The sequence below is a fragment of the Phaseolus vulgaris genome, chromosome 10 (genome assembly GCF_051622355.1).
Source record: "Phaseolus vulgaris cultivar YP4 chromosome 10, ASM5162235v1, whole genome shotgun sequence".
In the NCBI taxonomy this organism is placed as follows: domain Eukaryota; kingdom Viridiplantae; phylum Streptophyta; class Magnoliopsida; order Fabales; family Fabaceae; genus Phaseolus; species Phaseolus vulgaris.
Window position 1 is genome coordinate 40,576,961 of NC_143507.1, and position 20,166 is coordinate 40,597,126.

The 20,166-nt window shown below is 35.5% G+C and overlaps 1 protein-coding gene across 5 annotated transcripts; it reads right to left on the reverse strand.

Annotated features, from left to right (window-relative positions):
* Positions 1 to 44: 44 nt before the first annotated feature.
* LOC137818116 (transducin family protein / WD-40 repeat family protein) lies at positions 45 to 17,464 on the reverse strand. 5 transcript variants are annotated; one of them, XR_016516305.1, is made up of 16 exons: positions 16,998 to 17,464; positions 13,053 to 15,779; positions 12,489 to 12,927; positions 10,491 to 10,719; positions 9,389 to 9,553; positions 8,402 to 8,674; positions 7,458 to 7,703; positions 6,489 to 6,875; positions 5,041 to 6,402; positions 4,897 to 4,953; positions 4,098 to 4,529; positions 3,406 to 3,671; positions 2,883 to 3,016; positions 1,318 to 1,560; positions 1,061 to 1,239; positions 45 to 786 (listed from the first exon to the last, which is right to left on the reverse strand). XR_016516305.1 is itself a non-coding variant. In XM_068621349.2 (16 exons), the coding sequence occupies exons 2-16, from the start codon at positions 15,679 to 15,681 to the stop codon at positions 673 to 675; spliced, it is 7,113 nt and encodes a 2,370-aa protein (XP_068477450.2). In that variant the 5' UTR covers positions 15,682 to 15,759; positions 16,998 to 17,464; the 3' UTR covers positions 45 to 672. The 5 variants fall into 5 exon arrangements, 4 of the variants coding, with proteins under 4 accessions (XP_068477450.2, XP_068477449.2, XP_090152605.1 ...); XM_068621349.2 differs by having other exon boundaries at positions 3,406 to 3,629; positions 13,053 to 15,759; XM_068621348.2 differs by having other exon boundaries at positions 3,406 to 3,629.
* Between the last annotated feature and the right edge of the window lie 2,702 nt (positions 17,465 to 20,166).

The window sequence follows — 20,166 nt, forward strand, 5'->3', positions numbered from 1 at the left end:
ATCTAGAGAAGGTGAATGCCATTTCTAATAACCTTAAAAGGAGGTAAATACAATTTTCTTGATATCATTGACAATTTCTTTAAATATACAAGCTGTCAGGTATGACGACAAGTGAAACAAAAGAAAGCTCACTAGTGGTCTATCAGAAAAATAGCCTAAACAGGACCTCCTTCCTCGTATGTGTATATATACTATACTCACATGACATGCCTCAACAAATTCAAACAGGTAATATACACCAAGAACAAATACCAGTTTTCTCCCAAAAATGTTGCCAGCCACGAAGGTATTCATAACTTTAACCTATTATATGCTGGCCACCAACTAAAATATTGATCAATGCACAAGGAATGACTCGAATCAAGATGAAACCATGCAATCTGTTCAAAAAGAAGCAATGTGGTCCACTAGCATGAGAAGTTTATCTTCCGGGATGTATGGCTAGCCCAAGTTGCAGATTTTTGGATATCTGAACATAGCAAACTCACCAATGAAGAATCCTTTTCAAAATGGATGGTGGCTTCAGAAATGTTCACATTTCGTATGTAAGTTGTTGAAGAAGCCAGTAATTCAGAAAATGATAGCATCTCACCGATAATGACCACTGTCATGAAGCATTTGCAGCATGGTAGTGTTTGTCATCAACATAAAGGATCTCGGAAGTATTATAATTTAATTCAATGGCCACGCACGCAGGTGATTGTCAAGCCGTACCAGCTTTACAGTTCCATCCCCACCGCATGTAAGAAAACCATTGGAAACAACTTTTATATCTGTTACAGCAGCCTGTGACAATTTAAGCTAGCAGTATTAGTTTGAGAACTCTTGTCTCTGATGGACTATACCTATTTGATTAAACTTAAAAAAAAATGTTAAGTAAAGGCCATTGAGTTTGACACAACTATAACACCCCACGGCATCAGCTTTAAAGCAGCTATGATTTTCACAGCCAGCAGGTACTGGCAATGGTGAGAGTTTCTGTTATGTTTAAAATAGGTGAATTTTGTGTTAAACGCATTAAGAAACATTCATATTTAATATAAAATTATGAAAAAATTACCCGCACTACACCACCAAATCCACGAGAACTTGGCTGTAGAAAAGTGTGTTTTTCATGTATCTTTGACCAGTGATGTACTAACTTTGTGCTCTGGGCATCCCAGAGTTTGACATCTCCATCTGTGCTTCCAGTTAAAAACAAGCTGGTATTGGGGATGGTAACTACTTTTGTGACACTCCCTGTGATCATAAAGTTTCAGCAGAAATCGTAAGAAAAAGAATACACTCATACTAAAAGTGCAAGTAAACCTTGTTCACCTGAGTGAGCCTTTGGAATGTACCAAAGCATCCCATCTACATTCTGGTCCTTGTCACGAGCCAAAGATTTGGCAGAGCTTTGTCCAATGTTATCAGCATGCCTATGCCTTTTAGCCTTTCCAGTAGCTATATAGCGGAAGTCATGAAGTCCAACATCACCACCTTTACCACCGGTCACAATAAGGGGGGATACAGAACCACTTCCCACATGATTATCAGAAACAGACACGGTTTGTGCACCACCTTCAAAATAGTAAGAGGTAAGGTTGGAATCTGATAAGACACGTGTCAATCTTCATAAATGAAACAGGACATAAACCCCTTTTTAAAGGGGAAAGATGACAAACCTTAAAACATAATTCAGCCTTCGCAGAAAAATATTCAAAACCAAAAAGTCAGTATGCAATCCAAACCTTAGCTTAAGGAACATTTCAGCACTATAAGTTTCAGATTAAGGACAAGAGGCAAACCCCAACTTAACCCTGAAAAAAAGTAGTTTATTTTTCTTTTAAAAAAAGTTTAATTAGCAATAATTTGCCACTCCCTCCCAATTTCAATATATGGATACACAAAAATTCAATGATTCAATTATATTACTTATCGTTATTGTTGGATAAAAGAACCTTTCATGTGATTTTACCCAATAACTTAAGCGTTTAGCATTATTGATTCATGACATGGTACAAAAACATCCATTTGATTACCTAGTGGTCTAGACCCTACAGATTTTGATACTTGGGGCCTCCGTTCTTCTAAATAGTGGTTAAATTTCAGCACAAGGCTGGGAGGGTCTCTTGACTATGCTAAATCCAAAGGACTTGTTATAAAATCCTTCATATGCTTTTACCCAATAGTTTAAGATTAGGTTAGGATAGTCAGATCTTGACAAGTTATAAAAATATAAAACCATTTATGTACATCACCTAGCTGCTTAAGCTTTAGAAATAGTTGATTCGTGACATAGCATCAGAATCTCTACAACCAAATTGTCTGGAGTCCAACTCTTGCACCACAATTTTTCAAATAAAATGTTGAAGTTACACTTCAAGTTAGGAGGGCCAAACATTATCTACATGTCAAGCTCAAGAGATCTAGTGTTGTGTGGAGGCGTACTAGAGATGTTATTAAAATATTAAATCATTCATTCTTATCATTTTGGAATAGTTAGTTCATAACGTTAAGATGTTCCACTGTCTAAGAATATGATCATAATACCTCTTTCATGACCCAACCTATTTTTACCAAAAATATATCCAGGTTTAATGTTTGGTCACTAGAAGACTTCTAATTCTACAAACTTCATACTCCAGATGTCCTGTCTTGGACATGAAGGGTGCTAAGATGTCCCCCATTGACTAAAAATAAGGCCACCTTATAAGACTTGGGCATTTCTCCCTTCATGGGTTAGTTTTGGGAGTGAGTTAGACAGTCCATTTCTAATATAGTATCAGAGCATCCAGTCTTGATGCCAGGCCGCTGACACATGTCCAGTCCAGTAAGTTAAACCTGTTTATAATACATAACATGTATAAACATTCATTAGTAAACCTAATTTAGAGACAAACCTTCATGACATAAAATGGAAGCGCGAGAAGTTGTGGGTGGAGCTAAAGTATCCCATATGACCACATTAACACCATTAGAGCTATATCCAGCCACAGCTATTATTGATCCACTTGAGGAAAAATATGTGACATCCCTGAAATCATAAGTAAAATAGATTGCATGAAAATAACATCTTTATTGGGGGGGAAATAACAAAATCACATGCCAACTAAATAAAAAAACTCAAACTAGTTCAACCCCATCATAAACACAAGTCAAATGGCTAATACATCACTCCTGATAATGGATGCAATTTTAATATTAAGCCAGTTTTAACTGTTAACGACAGGCTTTCAAATCCAACCTTGTCAATCATTTTTAGGACACAACTACAACCACAACATAAGATAACAGATGAGGAAAAAATGCCTTCCCCCATAATGAAATCTGAAAAGTATCTCTAATATCAGCTGAAGTACTAAAATAAAATCTATCAATATCTCAACAATTGCAAATAAAAGTTGGTAAAGGAAAAGTACATACGAAGCGTGACCATTAAAGCAAAGAGATGATTCTATTGGACGGACATTGCTCCTTCCTCCAACCTCCAGCTGCCATGTGCAGACAGTTCCATCTAATGCAGCACTGGCAAACCGGTGTCCAAAGTGGTCAAACTGTAAGGCTGAAATTGATGCAAGGGCATAAGGTGGAGGGACATTTGCAGCAGGCAGCACTCCATATGTAGCAGTAGCTTTGTCTTTGTTGAACTGTATTTATAAAGCTTCTTAGCCATAAGCTTGAAATATTGTCTGCGCATGCAATTAATTAACTGCACTAATCCAGATATTATATGCAAAATATCTTTTTATTTTAGGGAAGGGGAGTTACAATAATGGCACTGGAATTAGAAACTATTACCCCTTTCAGAATAATAAAAAATGAAAAAGTCTACATAGGATGATAGATCTTCAGTTTTAAACTCAAATAATTGAACAAGGGTATCACATTCAAAAGAATAATTAATTCAAAAGAAACCCTCCTCTCTAGGGACAAGGATTGTATGTGCAATTGTGCATGAAGCTTGAAAAGTAAACTTAAGAAAAAAATTGGACAAGTTGGCCACATAAAAAAGAAGAAACCATAAGATGGGGGGAGGGGAACTGTCTGCATATGTTTATACAAATACAAACTCATAGCATCTATAATGTATGCATAGCAACTACGAACTTCCTTACCTCCCACAAGTAAATGTGTGTATTGTTAGAACCAACCAAGAAGAAAGGCCTCATTGGATGACTAGACAAAGCCCTGGTACTTATGTTATCCAAAGTGGCAGGTGGATCAACAAAATCTTCAAAATCTTGTTGAATTTCCCAACCTAATCTAGAGGCACCAATATCAGCATAACCTAGCATTCCTAATACTCCGCCACCTGTCAAGTCATTGCTGGGCCAAGTTGAAGAGTCCACACCGACAGTTGCTCCACCCAGCCCAAGGTGTGCCCCTTTCTTGCTCCCAAGCCCAACACCGGGAGAAACACATGTTGGAGTAGGGGTGGATTCTGAACCTGCCCACCCATTCTGAGGCCAGTCAGCTGTGGCCCACAAAAGACCATTTGATTTACCACTGTGTGGAATCTCATCTTCCAGATGAAAGAACATTATACCCTGAATTAGATAAACAAAAACAAAGACATTTATATACTTCTTTGCAAGTTCATAATTAATATTTTTAATCTGAACTATATTTTAATAAAAAAAATCAGGATGATCAATTCAGTGTACTTCTATTTGAGTACAGAATTCAATTCTAGGCTCCACCTTTCGTTGCCCACTCATAAAAATAAACTCAACACGGAACCCTAAATCCCACAAAAAAGGCTAGAGAAAAAGATTGAGCAGAAACCATAACAAAAGATCCCATGTGCAAACAAATTATAAAACTTTTTCGACATAGAACATACAGGCCTGCCAATGAAAAAATTAACATCCAAGCATCCAAAACTTCAGAATAACAACAGTTTAAGATCCAAACCTTCCTGTTGCTAGCAACCGCAGCTTCCTGTTGACAAGTAGAGTTTATACACAATGCCTGTTCGAATACAGCAACAATGTCATTCTTATTATTATAAACATATATGTGGCCATATGAAAATGATTAAACAGAAGGGGAGATCACCTCCAAAAGTTCCCCATTTCTCTTGTACATTTCTCTTGGACTCTGGAAAACTGCAAAATTTGTAGAAGTTATATCTTTCTGGTTTGATCTTGCAGAATGATGGCCATTCAGAGATGTTTCTTTAACAGGAGTTCCAACTTCATGATTAGAAGATCTATTGCTAAGATTGAAGTCGTCACCACATGTATCATCAGTTTTATGCAGCCCTGTCATAATCATTGACAAGTCATTCCACCCCTTAGTGTGCATATGATCCAAATCATTTGGCCAATTGATTTTTTCCTGTGCAAAGCAATCCAATATCAATTTGGGATCTGCACTGTGATCCCATAATAACTGATGAACTGAATAATCTTTCCTGTTCCCCGGTTCCAAAACATCCAGGTTTTGGTTCTGACTGAATTCAGATTTATGTTTTAACCATTCAAGAGTCTGTACATTCAAATCATTCTTTACTTTCTGCCACAGAAATTCTACATGTTGTTTAACAAGATAAGAAGAGATGTGAGTAACTGTCGTCATCAGTAGATCACATAGGCTATATGAGACTATCCGAATCTTCTCTGGCAAGCTAATGCTTTCAGAATCCATACTTACGATACAAGACTCGCCATAAGCATACTTTCTATGGAAAGGACCAGACAAATTACCATCTTCGAGTTTGGCAAGAACCGAATTCAAATTTGATATCATGAATCTAGACATATGCTGCCACAAGCAGGTCCCTAAAATCTTCCATCTTTCATCATCAGGAATTGAATGCTTCATATCACGTTCAGACAGTTGAAGGTTTTGCACACTAGGTATGGAAGAAGTTTGAGACAACAACTGTCCAACTTTTGGGATAATCTTCTTTAGATTCACCATATCAATGTCATAAGGATTATGGCCATTAGATTGTGCAACAAAGAATGGTTCCACCATATACAAAAGCACTTCAGAGTTTTTCTGAAGCCAAGCTAATGAAAAATGTAAATAGTACTCATAAAAATCTAGGATATCAAGAAGTGTTTTAATAAGATCTTTGCTAGTAGAACTCAACTGGATCCTCAAAGTTGCTCTTAAAAACCACAGTGAAATAAAAACACCTTCAATGCGGCACTCTGAAGCATAAAAAAACTTAGGTTTGCTATCAATAAATGAATCTCGTTGAGAATTTTCCATACTGCAGGCACAAAATAATCTTGAATAGAGAAAGGAGACTTCTTCTACAGTCTTAAAGAGGGGTGTAATCCTAGAGTAACATAAATTGAAATCATCAAACATATCGCTCTTCTTTTGAGACAGTTCTCCTTGGGTAGATCCATCTGTCATATCAAATCCAATGTACAATGATCCATGATGGCAAAGTAAGAGTAAAATCTGCAGAATAGAGAAATTAAAGAGTCATAACAAAAGTATATTGCTGACCAGTACAGAAAGGGAAAAATTGGAGTAGAGAAGTATACCATGCCGATTAGACAGTGGGGAGCCAATAAAAATCTCTGTTCAAATAGAGCAAGCCCACTGTATAACTTTTGTTTAAAACTTTCAACTGATTTCTCATAGTACATCATGTACTCGTCAGAATCAGAAGCTTCTTCATTGTATTCTGAAAAAGTGTCAAGCCAGCTTGGATGCTCTCTTATCAATTTTGATAAGTAGCAAAGTGCCAAATTCAATTTAATATGGAACTCGAGATGCATGGAAACATTAGCAGACAACCAATTAGAGCCTTCTCTAGGCAAAGGCTTAAGAGTATTGGACAGCACATCATGATTATCACCTAATTCACTGTCTTGATCAGCAGTCCCAGGCATGCTCAGTGAAGATGAGAAATACTCCAATGCTTCAAGCTTGAAACATGACAACATTATGAATAATTACTGAACAGTAATACTTAATGCATAGACAATCAATCTAAAGCTGCTGCAAAGAAAACTTAACTTGATAAATAACACCAATTCAAAAATTAGGATCATAGAGTTGGTTGAAAATTCTTAGAATTCTTTTCATTAATATGGCTAGGTACTTGGATGGGCATAAAAAACATCACAACATCTTCCTAGATTGACAAGAACAACAAGTGGGCATATTTACGTAAAAGGCCAAAGAAACATACAGCAAAAAGAATTTCTTAGGAAAGGACAGTACAATAAGAAGCTAATTTCTCCATCTTTAATAGAAGAAACCCTTTACACTCCTACATAAAAGGCCAGGAAAGGTGCAGTAAACACAAACTACACAGTTTTTATATCAACCAGTACAGGATAAACAGAGCTTAAGGCATGTTTTTGAGCAAATGGTTTATGTTTTGACATCACCACAATTCATTAGATGTGCTGTAGTTCCAGCAAACTTGTTTTTTTTTTATATGAACATACAAAACTCAATTAACTTGGAATTGATTAATTTCATACTATATAAAGTAAACTTACAGGATTACCACATCTTTTTAAGGAAGCAACTGTCATCAAAGTTGCCCATCTTAAAAGAATTGCAGAATTGTGCTCCCCCACAGCGTTCCGCATGCTATTCTTAGTTGCTAGCATTTGGCAATAAAAACCAACTGTAGGGTCCAGAAAAGAACCACAATTGGACATGACAGTCGACTCCGGAGGCCCAGGGTTTACTGAATACTCTAGCATTCTATAAAAAGATCTGTAGTAATTACCCATTTCCCACTGCAAAACAAAAGCATCTAGTTAGAGTTAAGATCATGTATGATTCATGTCTCACTACAAGCAGAATATAACCAACGACGGATAAATTGAATACAAGTACTCTATGGGGTACAAAAAATCAGGCCAACCTCACCAAAACTAAACAGACTGGCCCAATATCAGCCCTATCCAAGGCTGAGAAAGGAAAAATAGTAATTAGGTCAGCCAGCCCAATTTCAGCCCAGCTTCTTCTTGGGGCTGTGAAAGAAAAATATACATGTAACGGAAATAAGAACCACAAATAACTGCTGTCAGTAGATTACATAAGCTAAACAAATCTAATTGACTCTGGCCTTTTATGTTAGCAGACATTTATATTTACTACTGTAGAATCCCTAGTCCCCTATAAGCAATGTCATCTAGACATGCTGCCACAATTGGGTCCATAAAATCTTCCACATTTCATCATCAGGAACTAAATGCTTCATAGCTAACATGTTTATCTTGTGTACATTTGGACCCTAAAAGGTTGTATCTTATTCATAAGAATTCAACAAAAATCTAGCATTTTATAAAAGAATGATAGCAATCCCTTGTTTTGCAGTGGAAATCAAGGAGAGCTAGTTATACATGGTAAAGGAACATGTATTACGCAAGCCTTAAAAGCAGAGAATAGCAGAAAGTCTTGAGAAATAAATTAATGTAAGTATTTGTGGCACCTCCAGAAGGCTTGCAAGCCAGTAGTCTCCTTTATCAATTGCAGATGGAAGTATGTACTTTGTAATTAGGTGATGCTCCAAAGATCCCCCATGGCCATCAACAAGACGACAAATGACTAAGGCAAGCTGCTCATCTCCAAGATTCTTAGCACAAACGTTTATAGCAGAAGAATGATCACCTCCAAGCAAAAAGAAAGCAACTGCTAATTCCATCTGATGCCTTCCCAGTAATACATAAGCATTTTTTAAAGCAGCAGCTTTATTTTTTTCATCCTGTAATAAAATTATTATGGCTGAATTAATGACTTAAAAAACATTAATATGACAAAAAAAGAGCATGTAGGACAAGAATCTAATGCTTATAGAATTCACGTTAGAACAGTGACTAACAAATAAAATCTACACGACTTTACCAATCTAATGTAAGTTACTAAGGACCTGTTCGGTATTTTTCAATCAATTCTTATAATACAGGAACTTAAGTTTATAAGTGCTTAAAATTCTATAAGCTTTGGATATAGATGTTAATAAGTTCTTACATAATTTTGACATGTTTGGATCCCCAACTACATAAGTACCTATAACATATTGTGTCATTTAAAAAAAATTAAGTATCATAAAGTTAAAAAAAATAAGTGACACAAAAGTAAAACACCATAAATAATTAAAATATTTAATTATCAAAACATGATTAAAATACAAATTAAGGTGTTAGAATTAAAACTATGTTTCCTTCGATATGATTTGTTCTAGAATGGTGTGTAATAAATTTTTGTTTCCTTCTAGAATAGTGTGTAGTGGTGAAATTTTTATAATGGTGACATATATATGTGTGCGCGTGTGCGTGTGTGTGTGTTTTGTAAACCATATATTTCGTAATTTCAAATGAGTTGTTCATAAGCTCTTGTAAATGGGACCAAAGTCCTTTATTGGTATTGATGAAAAAGGAAACATACACACTGATCGCAGTTTTGTAAGATAATTCACCTGAAAATTGCGAGAAAGAAAGCCCACCAGAGGTTTATCCTTCTCATCCTTACTGATTTTGAAAAGGCCAGCCAAAACTTGAATTCTATTCAATGCAATATAAAGCAAAGCACAATCCTTTGGATTTTTGTTCTTCAAATACTGAGCTCTTGCCAATTTCTCCATCTAGAGCAAGTCGAGCAAAGCAAGTATTAAAACTGTTTGAATTGGAAAAATAGTAATAAAAATAAGATATTATGAATTATGAACTTATGACAATAATTTACAGAAGAAAAGCACATAAACAATAGATAAATCAACAATTAGTGAAATAGAAAATTTACTTCCACACTCTAATTTGTCACAGCAGACAAAAAATCCCAGGTTTTCTCACAACATAATGGCATCATGCAATCAGCAGATATAGAGTAAAAGAAATCAACAGGAGGAGCTGGAGTTTCACCCTGATAAACATCATTTCGAACCATCACAGCAGTTGATACTTTATATACACCACAACTACTTCCCAGGGTCCCAACTCCCAACAAAGTGTATAACAGTAAAAGGACACTAAAATATTCTCCATCAAAGTACATAACAAAAGTATGCAATTCTTAACATCTGGTTCAGCAGGAAAAAAACAGGCTCACGGGTATTTTCTAATTTTTAAAAGGAAAAAAATATAAAAATCCAAATTGAATTGTCAAAGAAGTCCATAACAAAGGTAAGATAAAGATTTTGAAATCAATTAAGGAGAAAAGGCTGTCTTTAAGATAAACTTGAACAGCTTTCATTAGTTTGATTAGAGCATCTCCAATAAGAGTTGCTTATGAATAAAAACATTTTTTAATGTGGGTCTCACATGCATAAGTTGTTTAAAATTGAATAGAGTTGCTTAGAGGCCTACATTAAAATAATGTTTTTATTCATAAGCAACTCTTATTGGAGATGCTCTTGAGCTACAAAACAGAAAAAAGTTTATAGGATGGGCCAGAGGGATCACCTTATCGGATCAACATCAAACTATATACAAATGTCAAATACTACAAACTTCACATTCAAGATGTTCAATTAAGGACTAACCATGGAGAAGAATGGAAAATACAAAAGGACTAAGCATTACCCTTGCACGTAATTGAGGTATATTAGCATACCAAAAGCCAAAACCCAAAGCACGCATTTCTTGCCAAGATGGTTCATTGGGCATGACAGAACCAAATAAATTATCTAGGCTGTCAGAGTGATAAGCCCATACAAACAATCTTGAGTTAACAGGCAACTCTTCAAAAGACGCAGCTCTACCAAACTTACGGAGAAAAAGCAGTTGCCTAAACCGTAGTGCAACCCAAAACCTACAAGGAAAAATTTAGAAATCACATCACTCATGTGCCAACTACCAAAAGTCAGTCATACACACATCAGATCCAACCACCACCACTACATGTTTTTAAGATATATCATATATAATCATCAGCAGCAATGACACTCATATTTTTGCAGTTCCACAGTCATCTTTGAAGAATTTTGACATTAACAGCATCATTAATAGGTATTGAATCTCCATGGTAAGAATATTAACAGAATGCATAGTTCATTTAGGGGCAAAGGATACACAGTCAACAACATAAATCACATGACTCCATAAGCTTGGCATGTTGATGGAGTGAGAAAATTCCTGACAATGTATAAATCAGATTAAAAAATTTCCTTTCAGAACTAGCCTAATAGAAAAAAAAGAACAGAAACTACCTATATGATCGACCTTTTCTTTTTTCTTCTTATACTTCTATTAGAAGGAAAATTATATCAGCCCTTCTCACGACATATGTTAAGAATGGCAAACAAAATAGCAAACACACGCTCTGATAGATAAGAATCTACCCAGACTCAGATCCAGTTCTTCAGGTAAGTCCTGTGCACGACCTAGTCAGGATTGCTTAACTTTGTAAAAGAGTATACTTGTTGAATTTCTTAACTTTTTGTTTCACTACTGATGTAATATACATATAAACGAATGAATTAGCTAAGAGACCATTGAACTCAGACATTTTTCATATATTCCGATCTCAAATGATCTTACAATTTAATAATTCTCATGTAAATGCATTGGACATGATTTTAACAAAGTGATCATACTAAATGATATCTTGCAAAAAGTGACCTCAGATGCTTTGCCATTGATGTTCAAATGAAAAACGTAATATGAAAGTTGGGGTAGCTTGTCAATTGTATATCTCTTACCTTTACATTTGCCATCTGTGTTTAATGAACCCAAAATGGATAATATTTAAAGAGAGTTCCAGTTCTACGCAAAGATTCAAAGGGAAGTCTTCAATTGAAGACCTCATATGAAGTTTTCAATGTGAGGGAGGTGATGGAGATCTCACATCAACTAGGAATAAGGCTAAATTATAATATATATATATATATATATATATAAGTGCGGTGTCATCCTCACCTTAAAAGTCGGTTTTATGAAGTTGAATTACACATAAACCCACTTACTAAAAGATTGGGAAAAACTTAATTGATAGTTTCCTATTACAAAGTAGTTTAAAAGTCTAACTCAATCTTACAAAACCAACTTTACACTCAGTTATATGCTATAGTTTTGACCATATTTTTAGTCAATGTGAGATCTCCAACACACTATCATATTAAAAAGTGAGATTAAATCTAACTCAATTTTACAAAAAAAACTTGTAAGATGAGGATTTATCTCCACTTGCATATTGTATTTAATGTGGGATCTGGGTTTTTATAGGGTTGAATTAAAACTAAACCACTTTTCAATATGTGAGTCTATCCTATATCCATTAAAAGAATCACTTGCCATGTTGTCCACGCTAAGCCCAATAGTGTTTTGAGAGTGTGTTGGAAAAAAAAAACCAAGTCCCACGTTGACTAAAGATAGTACCAAAATATAGTATATAAATGAGGACAATTTTCACTTTATAAGTCAGTTTTGTGATCCTGAATTAAGCTTAATATCCACTTGTTAATACTTCCAATAACTTTTGCTTATTGATTTATCAAACAGAAAATAAAATGAATAGAGGGAAAAGGTCAAAGGAAATGTAACAGGAAAAAGCATACAAATGTCAAATACGTTCATGAATACCTTCGCCCAGGTTCATCAAGACTCTGATACGCAGAAGATGAGTGTGCACTACTAACTTCACTAAGCAGATCAATAATTGCAAGAATCTGTGTCTTCTCTATGTCAATCAAAAGTGGTAAATCAGGAAATTTCTCAAGTGATTCAATAAAGCCATTAAGCTCAGATTTTGTTGAGAAAATGCTTTCATTTTCAGCACTGGAACCTGAATGATATGGAAACTGGAACAAGCTACTCTGAGCCTGTGAAATTGATGCTGAATCCCCACCCCACTGAAATCCCTTACCCTGGGAAACTTTTGATATACAGCCTTCTAGATAATTTGACAATACAATATTTGGAAGACCAATTCTTTTGGAGATGTGTCTCTTTTTAGGATCATAAGTAGAAGTCAGGCATTCAACAAGATGCCTCACAGCTACATAAGCACGTTTCCAGTTTCCTGAAAACATTAAAAATAATAACAATAAAATACATGAAAAACATGATATCATTCCCATTACATAATTGAGTACATTAGTTGAGTCATCAGTCATACTTAAAGAAAACAATTTACTCAACCATTACCTGAACTGATATTAGTAATTAGTACATCAGGGTGATAAGTAGGCAACGATCCACTGATTATCTCAGATACTTCTAAGATGCTCCATAAACCAACCTTGGTTAGAAGTTCAAATTTTAATTGTTCCTTGGCCAGAAACAAGCTACTGGAATTGTCCTTTATATTGATTTTTTTTATGGACTGCACATAATTAAAATCTACTTGACTGTCTCCATCTGTCTGTTCTCTGAGAGCACCAATGTCATATTCAGTAAAAACTGTAGAAAGTATGTCTTCATATATTTCATCCTCACAATTATAAGCGTTAGGCTTTGAATCACAAGGATGACAATTACTCCCTTGCTTTTTATCCATGTGGAACAACCAATGACTAAATATACTAAAGTAATTTCTATGAATCACCACTGCTGCAGCTCTAGGTCCCCATAAGAAATCATAAATTGGAATGGAAGTGTGAGCATATGCAATGCGAACCCATATATTCATTTTTGGAAAATGTTCAGAGTTTGACAAAGTTGTACCAATACAACGCTTGGGAGCATATATTTGTAATTCATTTTGCAAACAAACTCCAAGCAATAACTCCCCTGTTCCTAAAGTTAACCACTTTAGAGCAATAACATCACTATTGGTCTTTATTTTATCCTCCAAAATAAAAGTCCCTGCGTTGATTAATGGTACAGCATCCCATATATGTATGGTATTGATAGCATTGGAATTGCTTTCGTGGCCGATCGTAGCAATCTTCTCACCACAATCAGAGAAACATATACCCTTGATGGGACCATCATGTGCAACAAAAACACCCACAAGCTCCCATGGCAAGTGTTGGGTCAATGAGTTCCCAGGTTTACTTTTCCAGAGTTTCAAGATGCCGTTAGAGGAGCCTGTGACCATGATGTATGTAGGATAACTGCTACAAAGATCATTTGCAAAGCCAAACTCTTGTCGTATATGGCTTAGAGTGCCTGGATTAGCCACAGCGAAACTAGTAACCAGATCATTGGAACTTGGAAACTCACATGAACATGGATTTACAGTAATGCAATATTTTTTATCAGCAAATGTACTTTCAAATGCCCAAACACTACAGTCATCAATGCTTTTAGCATCAAAATTGCATTCAGAACAGTTTGTTGACATGTCAAATGAATGCAAGTTAACTTCCCACGATAGGGCCTGAAATCTCCCCATCCATACTGCCAACAGCATAAGTTTACTGTTACAACAAGTTTTGTCACAGGCGGAGTTCAGAGGAATTGTGAAGATATCAATAGGGCCATCTTCATAAGGACCATGACCATTGAAAGGAATAGTGCATAAGTAGTGACATTCTATGTTTTCCTCATCAGTTCGACAAATATTGACAATGAAGCAATCAATCCCCCGGGTATGTCCCATGAAAAAAAACAGTTTGTCACCAACTATTGAAGGTGCCCATGTCAAGCTTGTGTACAATGAGCATGAGTCTTGAGTGGCAAGCTTTCCACAGAGTTCCATAGTAGGAACCAAAGTTGGACATCCCAAAATGCAGTTTGAAATATTAGAAAGTGACCAGAAAAGAAGCAGTCCATTAGAATCCAGAGAAGCAGCAAATTGAACTTTGCATGAATAAGGATGAATTGAAACCTTTAAGATTTTCCCACTATGACCATCTAAGTTCAAAACCCCACCAGTCAAATAGGGGGACATGCTATCTGTGTTACCATTATCAATGGAGTTCTCCACAGCATCATGTATTGTTAGAATACGGAAATTTGACCAAACTAAGGAATTACAAGACAATAGCTGAAGTGGAGAGCATATAATAGGTGGACCAGAAAGGCAATTTCTCATTAAAATAACCTTTTGAAGAAATAATGCATTTTTAAAATCAGATGAGTTAAACTTGTATACATTTGCAATGTCATGGTTCTGGAGTTCGTGTCTCTTCCATAATGTAACTCGAGGGAATCTCAGTGGTGAGACATCGTCAAGACAGTGGACAGCCCAAAAGCTAAGCAACATTCCAGGACCAAACCCAACTATCCAATCGCAATTTCTGACATCATGCTCAAATCCATCTTTGGAAAAAACTTGTTTGGACTCTTCACCAATTCTAAATATTCCCTCAAATTCTGTCCCCCATCTCACAAATATATCTGAACCAAGAGTTCCATTTAAGGTCTGATTAATCTCAATAACAGCAACAACAGAAAAGTAGCATCCCGCATTTTTCTGATCATTGATGTCCTTCCCAACTCTCCTGCCCTTTCCATTATTAGTTTCACTCCATAACCTTGCAGTCCCATCTAAGCTGCATGTCAACAAAACATGCCTTACTGAACACTTACCGTATCTGTTTGATAACTTCCCTCTTGGTGGTCTCCATTGAATCATTACAACAGGTAGGGGATGATGTAGTTCGACTTTTGAATATTCAGAAAGTCCATTGCTTTGACATACAACTACACATTTGCTTTCCTCATTGGTCAAGGCCCCTTCAATCTGTTCTTTACTAGGATGTGCTGCAGTTGCTGAAGGGCCCTCAATAGACCACGTTGCAGAAACAAGAGTTTGGGGTTGATCTGCTTTAAACTTCCAAGCAACTTCCCAACATTTGTTGCTCTTTTTCCAGAAAACCACCTCCATTCCAACAGAAATTATTCCATCTCCTGATCCAGTCCATTTGATGTTTGCAACTTTCGTATGTTGTACAAGCACTGCATTCTGGCTCCAACAAAAAGAACCTGAATATGAGTGACAAGATTGTGTTTTTAATATATAGAACTAACAAAAGAGAAGACTCTTCCTAATGTAAAATGTCTCCTTTTCTCTGTAATAAGAATAAATATATTAGAAACAGGATCCAAAGAAGTGTTAGAACAGAGGACAATATATCCTCCAAAGAGAAATAAAAACAAAAAACAAACCTCGAACAAGAAAAGCCAAACGAGTAATCAAAGATTGCCAATCTCTTCATATATCTAAACCCTCTCCAAAATAGACATTGACCCCATTTTATGATAAACTATTATAAAGGTGTTGACACGCTTTACAATACATGGAGGTCCTATTAAATTGTCTTTTACTCCAGACAATATGGAAGACATTAAAAAGCATGTAAACTTTGAGTAATGGAGTTCACTTTGAACTAACCCTTATCCAAAAGGCAACCTTGGAATGGTCACTGAAATCTCCCCTTTCTTAAAAAGTTGTTGGACCAGTTTTCAAAATCCAAAACTCACAAAGCATAAAGGAAAGGAAAAGATAATAAAAAATTAAAATGAATTGCTTCTCCCATGAGCTAAAAACCAACTTACACACCTCAGCTTCTGAACAAGTTAAATGTGAGAAGTTATATATAAGTTAAATGCATAAGTATATTTTAACTTACATAGAAACTCAATTCATTTTCCATTCTTCTCCTATAAATATTAGAAGTTTATTCAAACATGACTTATGTAACTTGCATTTTCATAAACGAGTGAAACAATGAAACATAATAATCATAAACGTGTGAACAAATACTCAAAATATTATGACTCAAGAACCATCCTCCCCGCCCCCTCGGTAGAAGTTTAAAATTGTTGCTTCAATTTACTTGTCTCGCACAAGCGCATTCAAATTCAACAATTTAAGCACATAATATACCTAAAACGTTGAATTAGTTTGATTGCTATTTGGTCCCTATACCTACACAATTTTTACATTTTAGTCTCTACACCTAAAAGCCACTTGTGTTAGTCTCTATAAACACTTCTTAAATCCGTTCTAGCCATTGCCATTCGGAATTGTGGAGACTAGAACGTATTAAAAAAAAACCGTTAATTAAGAAAGTGTAGTGTATGTGTAGGAACTAAAAACCGACTAGTTTTTACACGTAAAACGTAAATATATGGACGAAATGAGTAATTGAAGCTATTAATTTCAGCAATGGAAGCAAAGAGAGTGGAGGTCGGAGTTACCTTTTACGGTGGTGGAGTCGTGGTGGAAAAGGCAGATGCAGTTATCGGCAGCGGCGGCAAGGTCACCGGAGGAGGGTGAGCGAGGGGACCAGGCGACGGCAGCGAGGGGATCAGGTGAGAGCTGAAAGGATTGGCGGAAAATGGGGCCGATGCGGGATTGATGAGGGGAAAGAGGAGAAGGGAAGTGGGAGATAACGAGGAGAGAAGAAGCGGCGTAGGCGATCCAAGAGTAGCCGGAGAAGTGAGGGAGGAAATCGACGGTGGATTCGGAGAAGGTAGGGGCGGGTGGGACCGTGTCGGATCTGAGGAGACAGAGGGGAAGGTGATCGATAGGGTTCATCTTCGTGTTTCGGATTGACGTATCTGATTCCGCCATTGTTCCTCTCTTTCTCTCTCTCTCTGAAGAAGAAGAACATGTACCAGTGTCTGCTTTCTCTTGGTAGTTTTCTATTTCAGTTTTTTATTGTGCAAATCACCTTTTCTTTTTACATTTTTATAATAATAATAATTATTATTATTATTATTGTTATAACACATTATTAAGTAAAAAAATGTTAATTGGCCTGTTATTCTTAATATTGTGATTAACTACATGGGATTAATTAATGTTATTCTTAATATTATGATTAACTACATCGGAAAATGTATAAATAAATTGTGGTTGTTATGGAAGCATAGTATTGCATATGTAAACTTGTATTATTACAAATTGCTCTCACTTACTATGTTTAATTTACAAATTAAGTATCAAACATAATTTTCAAAACCTAATTGATGCATAGACTAGGAAAACAAAAACTGAAATTTGGTCATGAAATAGAGACCCAACATAAGCATAGTTTACATAGATTATGTTCTTTTTTTCATTAACTTTTACACCTGATTGGATATTTTGTACCAAATCTAAATATTTTGAAAGAAAATGTTACTTTTAGAAAGGAGAAGAGTTTGAATGAAGTTTTTAAAATTTTGGAAAATCTTTTTGCAAGAGAGACTATTAGATACAAGAAAGGGTTGTTTAATAGTTTTGAGAACAGTAACTTCAAAGTAATTTTCAAATATGCTGACAAGAAAAGTAAATTTACATAAAGGATAATTAGTTTATATATTTTACTCCTAAGTGTGGACTACATTTTATTCTCTTTTACAAGTAGCAAATTATTTCACTGATTAATACAAATTACAAGTATTATGATTGTTAGTTTTAGTTTACATAACTATACAAAGAGTCACTTCCATTCTTATCTAATTTTCTCAATATTAAGTACAACTAGACAATGTTATTCTTAATTAACTACATTAAATTATTTCTAGTTATAAAAAAATTTAAAAAAAATACTCATTTGAGAGGATATATAAAATAAGCACTTCTTGCATTAGAGTCAAGTTTCACAACTATATTTTTATGCAAGCTCACATAAGAGAGGTGTAGTTTATTTCTTTTTACTACTATACCTATTTCCCCACAATTATTGAGGGAAGACCACAACTGCTTATTAGAGCTTTTGAACTTAAAGAAGTAGAAAAAAACGTTCAAAGTTTAAGATATTTTAACCTGAGAACATAGAATGACGAAGGCTCGAATGAAGGTCCAACTATTCAAATGCAGTTGTAGTTGGGCCGAAACAACATTTAGCTCGGTTAAAATCTCCTTCTCAAACACAGTCAAAGGAAGGTTGAGACGCCATTTTGTAAACACCGTGTCATAAAAAAAGTAGAACGAACCAGAAGAGTCACAAGACTCATCTTTACAAACCAGTTCGTTAAGTTCATAGGCGCCTACCTTATCCAGGTTCTCGTTGGTTTTACTTAAACCACAAGACTCGCAAAGGTTTCTGATTTTTTTGTGAGAGATATATATAGAGGTTTCCTAGAGCAAATCCTTTTTTGCCCAAGGATAAATAGAGGAATAATCCATACTCAAGCAATAAACAAACAGGAAAATTCAGGTAAACAAGAAAACAAAAGAAGCAAAGATACCTAAATGGAACAGTAAAACCACCACTAAACAGAGCACATAAAAAACAGCAAAATGGTGGAGACATACCTACAATGTTGTGATTAATGAGGTTTTGCGGCAGAGACAAGGAATAAGATGGCAACTGAAACCTATAGTGAAAAAGAGTGAGTAAGAAAACAAAAAACGTAAAGGTAGAAAACCAGTCATTCGAAGCAGAAGTTGAAGCAGTTGATCAAAAACCCATTAATACCCGACACGTGTAAAGGCAATAGCCGTAATCGACGACCCCGATAGGACAACGTCTTGTCAAGTTTTCGAAAAGGAGTAATTTCTCCCTCCTCAGGGAAGCAGAAGCGTCCATTGGGAATGACTCAATCGACACGAGACACGTTTGACAAGGCATTTATGCTTGATGGCCTGGGAACTCGCGTCTTGTCAAAACAAAAAATACTAGGGGCACATGCAAGTAACCCTTATTAAACGTAAAAGTTTTCCATGTCGGCATGCATAAACCTCTTCGTCCAACTAGGCTTGGGCTAGTGGCTACGAGGTTGTGTACCGTCTGGATAGGTTAGTTAATTGACCAATTCAAATATTAAATAAAGTAATTATTCGAATCAGAACAAACATCGAGTATGATATGCTATAATGTCCTATTAAAGTCGATATATAAGCCAAATTAAAATTTTATGTCACAGGCCAAAAAAACATACCTAAGGAAATATCATGGATAACAATTTCTACGAAAGCCTTGATATTAGGGATTTTTTTCGGTGAGGGATGGATATTATTCAAGTAATGGAGTAAAAGAGGATTGGATAAATGACACCGGAGAACAATATGACAACGGATTTGTAACGGCTCCACCTAAAGTTGGTCGAGCATTATAAAAAGGGAAGACACACACTAATGGGGGACATTTGTTTGATGAGGAAAAAAGATAGAAATTTAATGTTGAGTTGATTGAATTATTGAGAAACATAAGAAGAAAGTTACCTAGGTTTCCTAATTTGCAATTCGGCCATAACAACTACTATTTATAGACATTCAAAAATTAACGTTATGACTTTGTGTTTTCATCATTTTAATGTTCTTGTGTCAAAATCTTTTCAAAAAAAATGTTTAACTTTAGGTTGATAACTCTCACTATTACACTCTCTCTATGGTAAAAGAAAATCTTTATTTCTTAAAGCATGAGTTAGCTTCCTT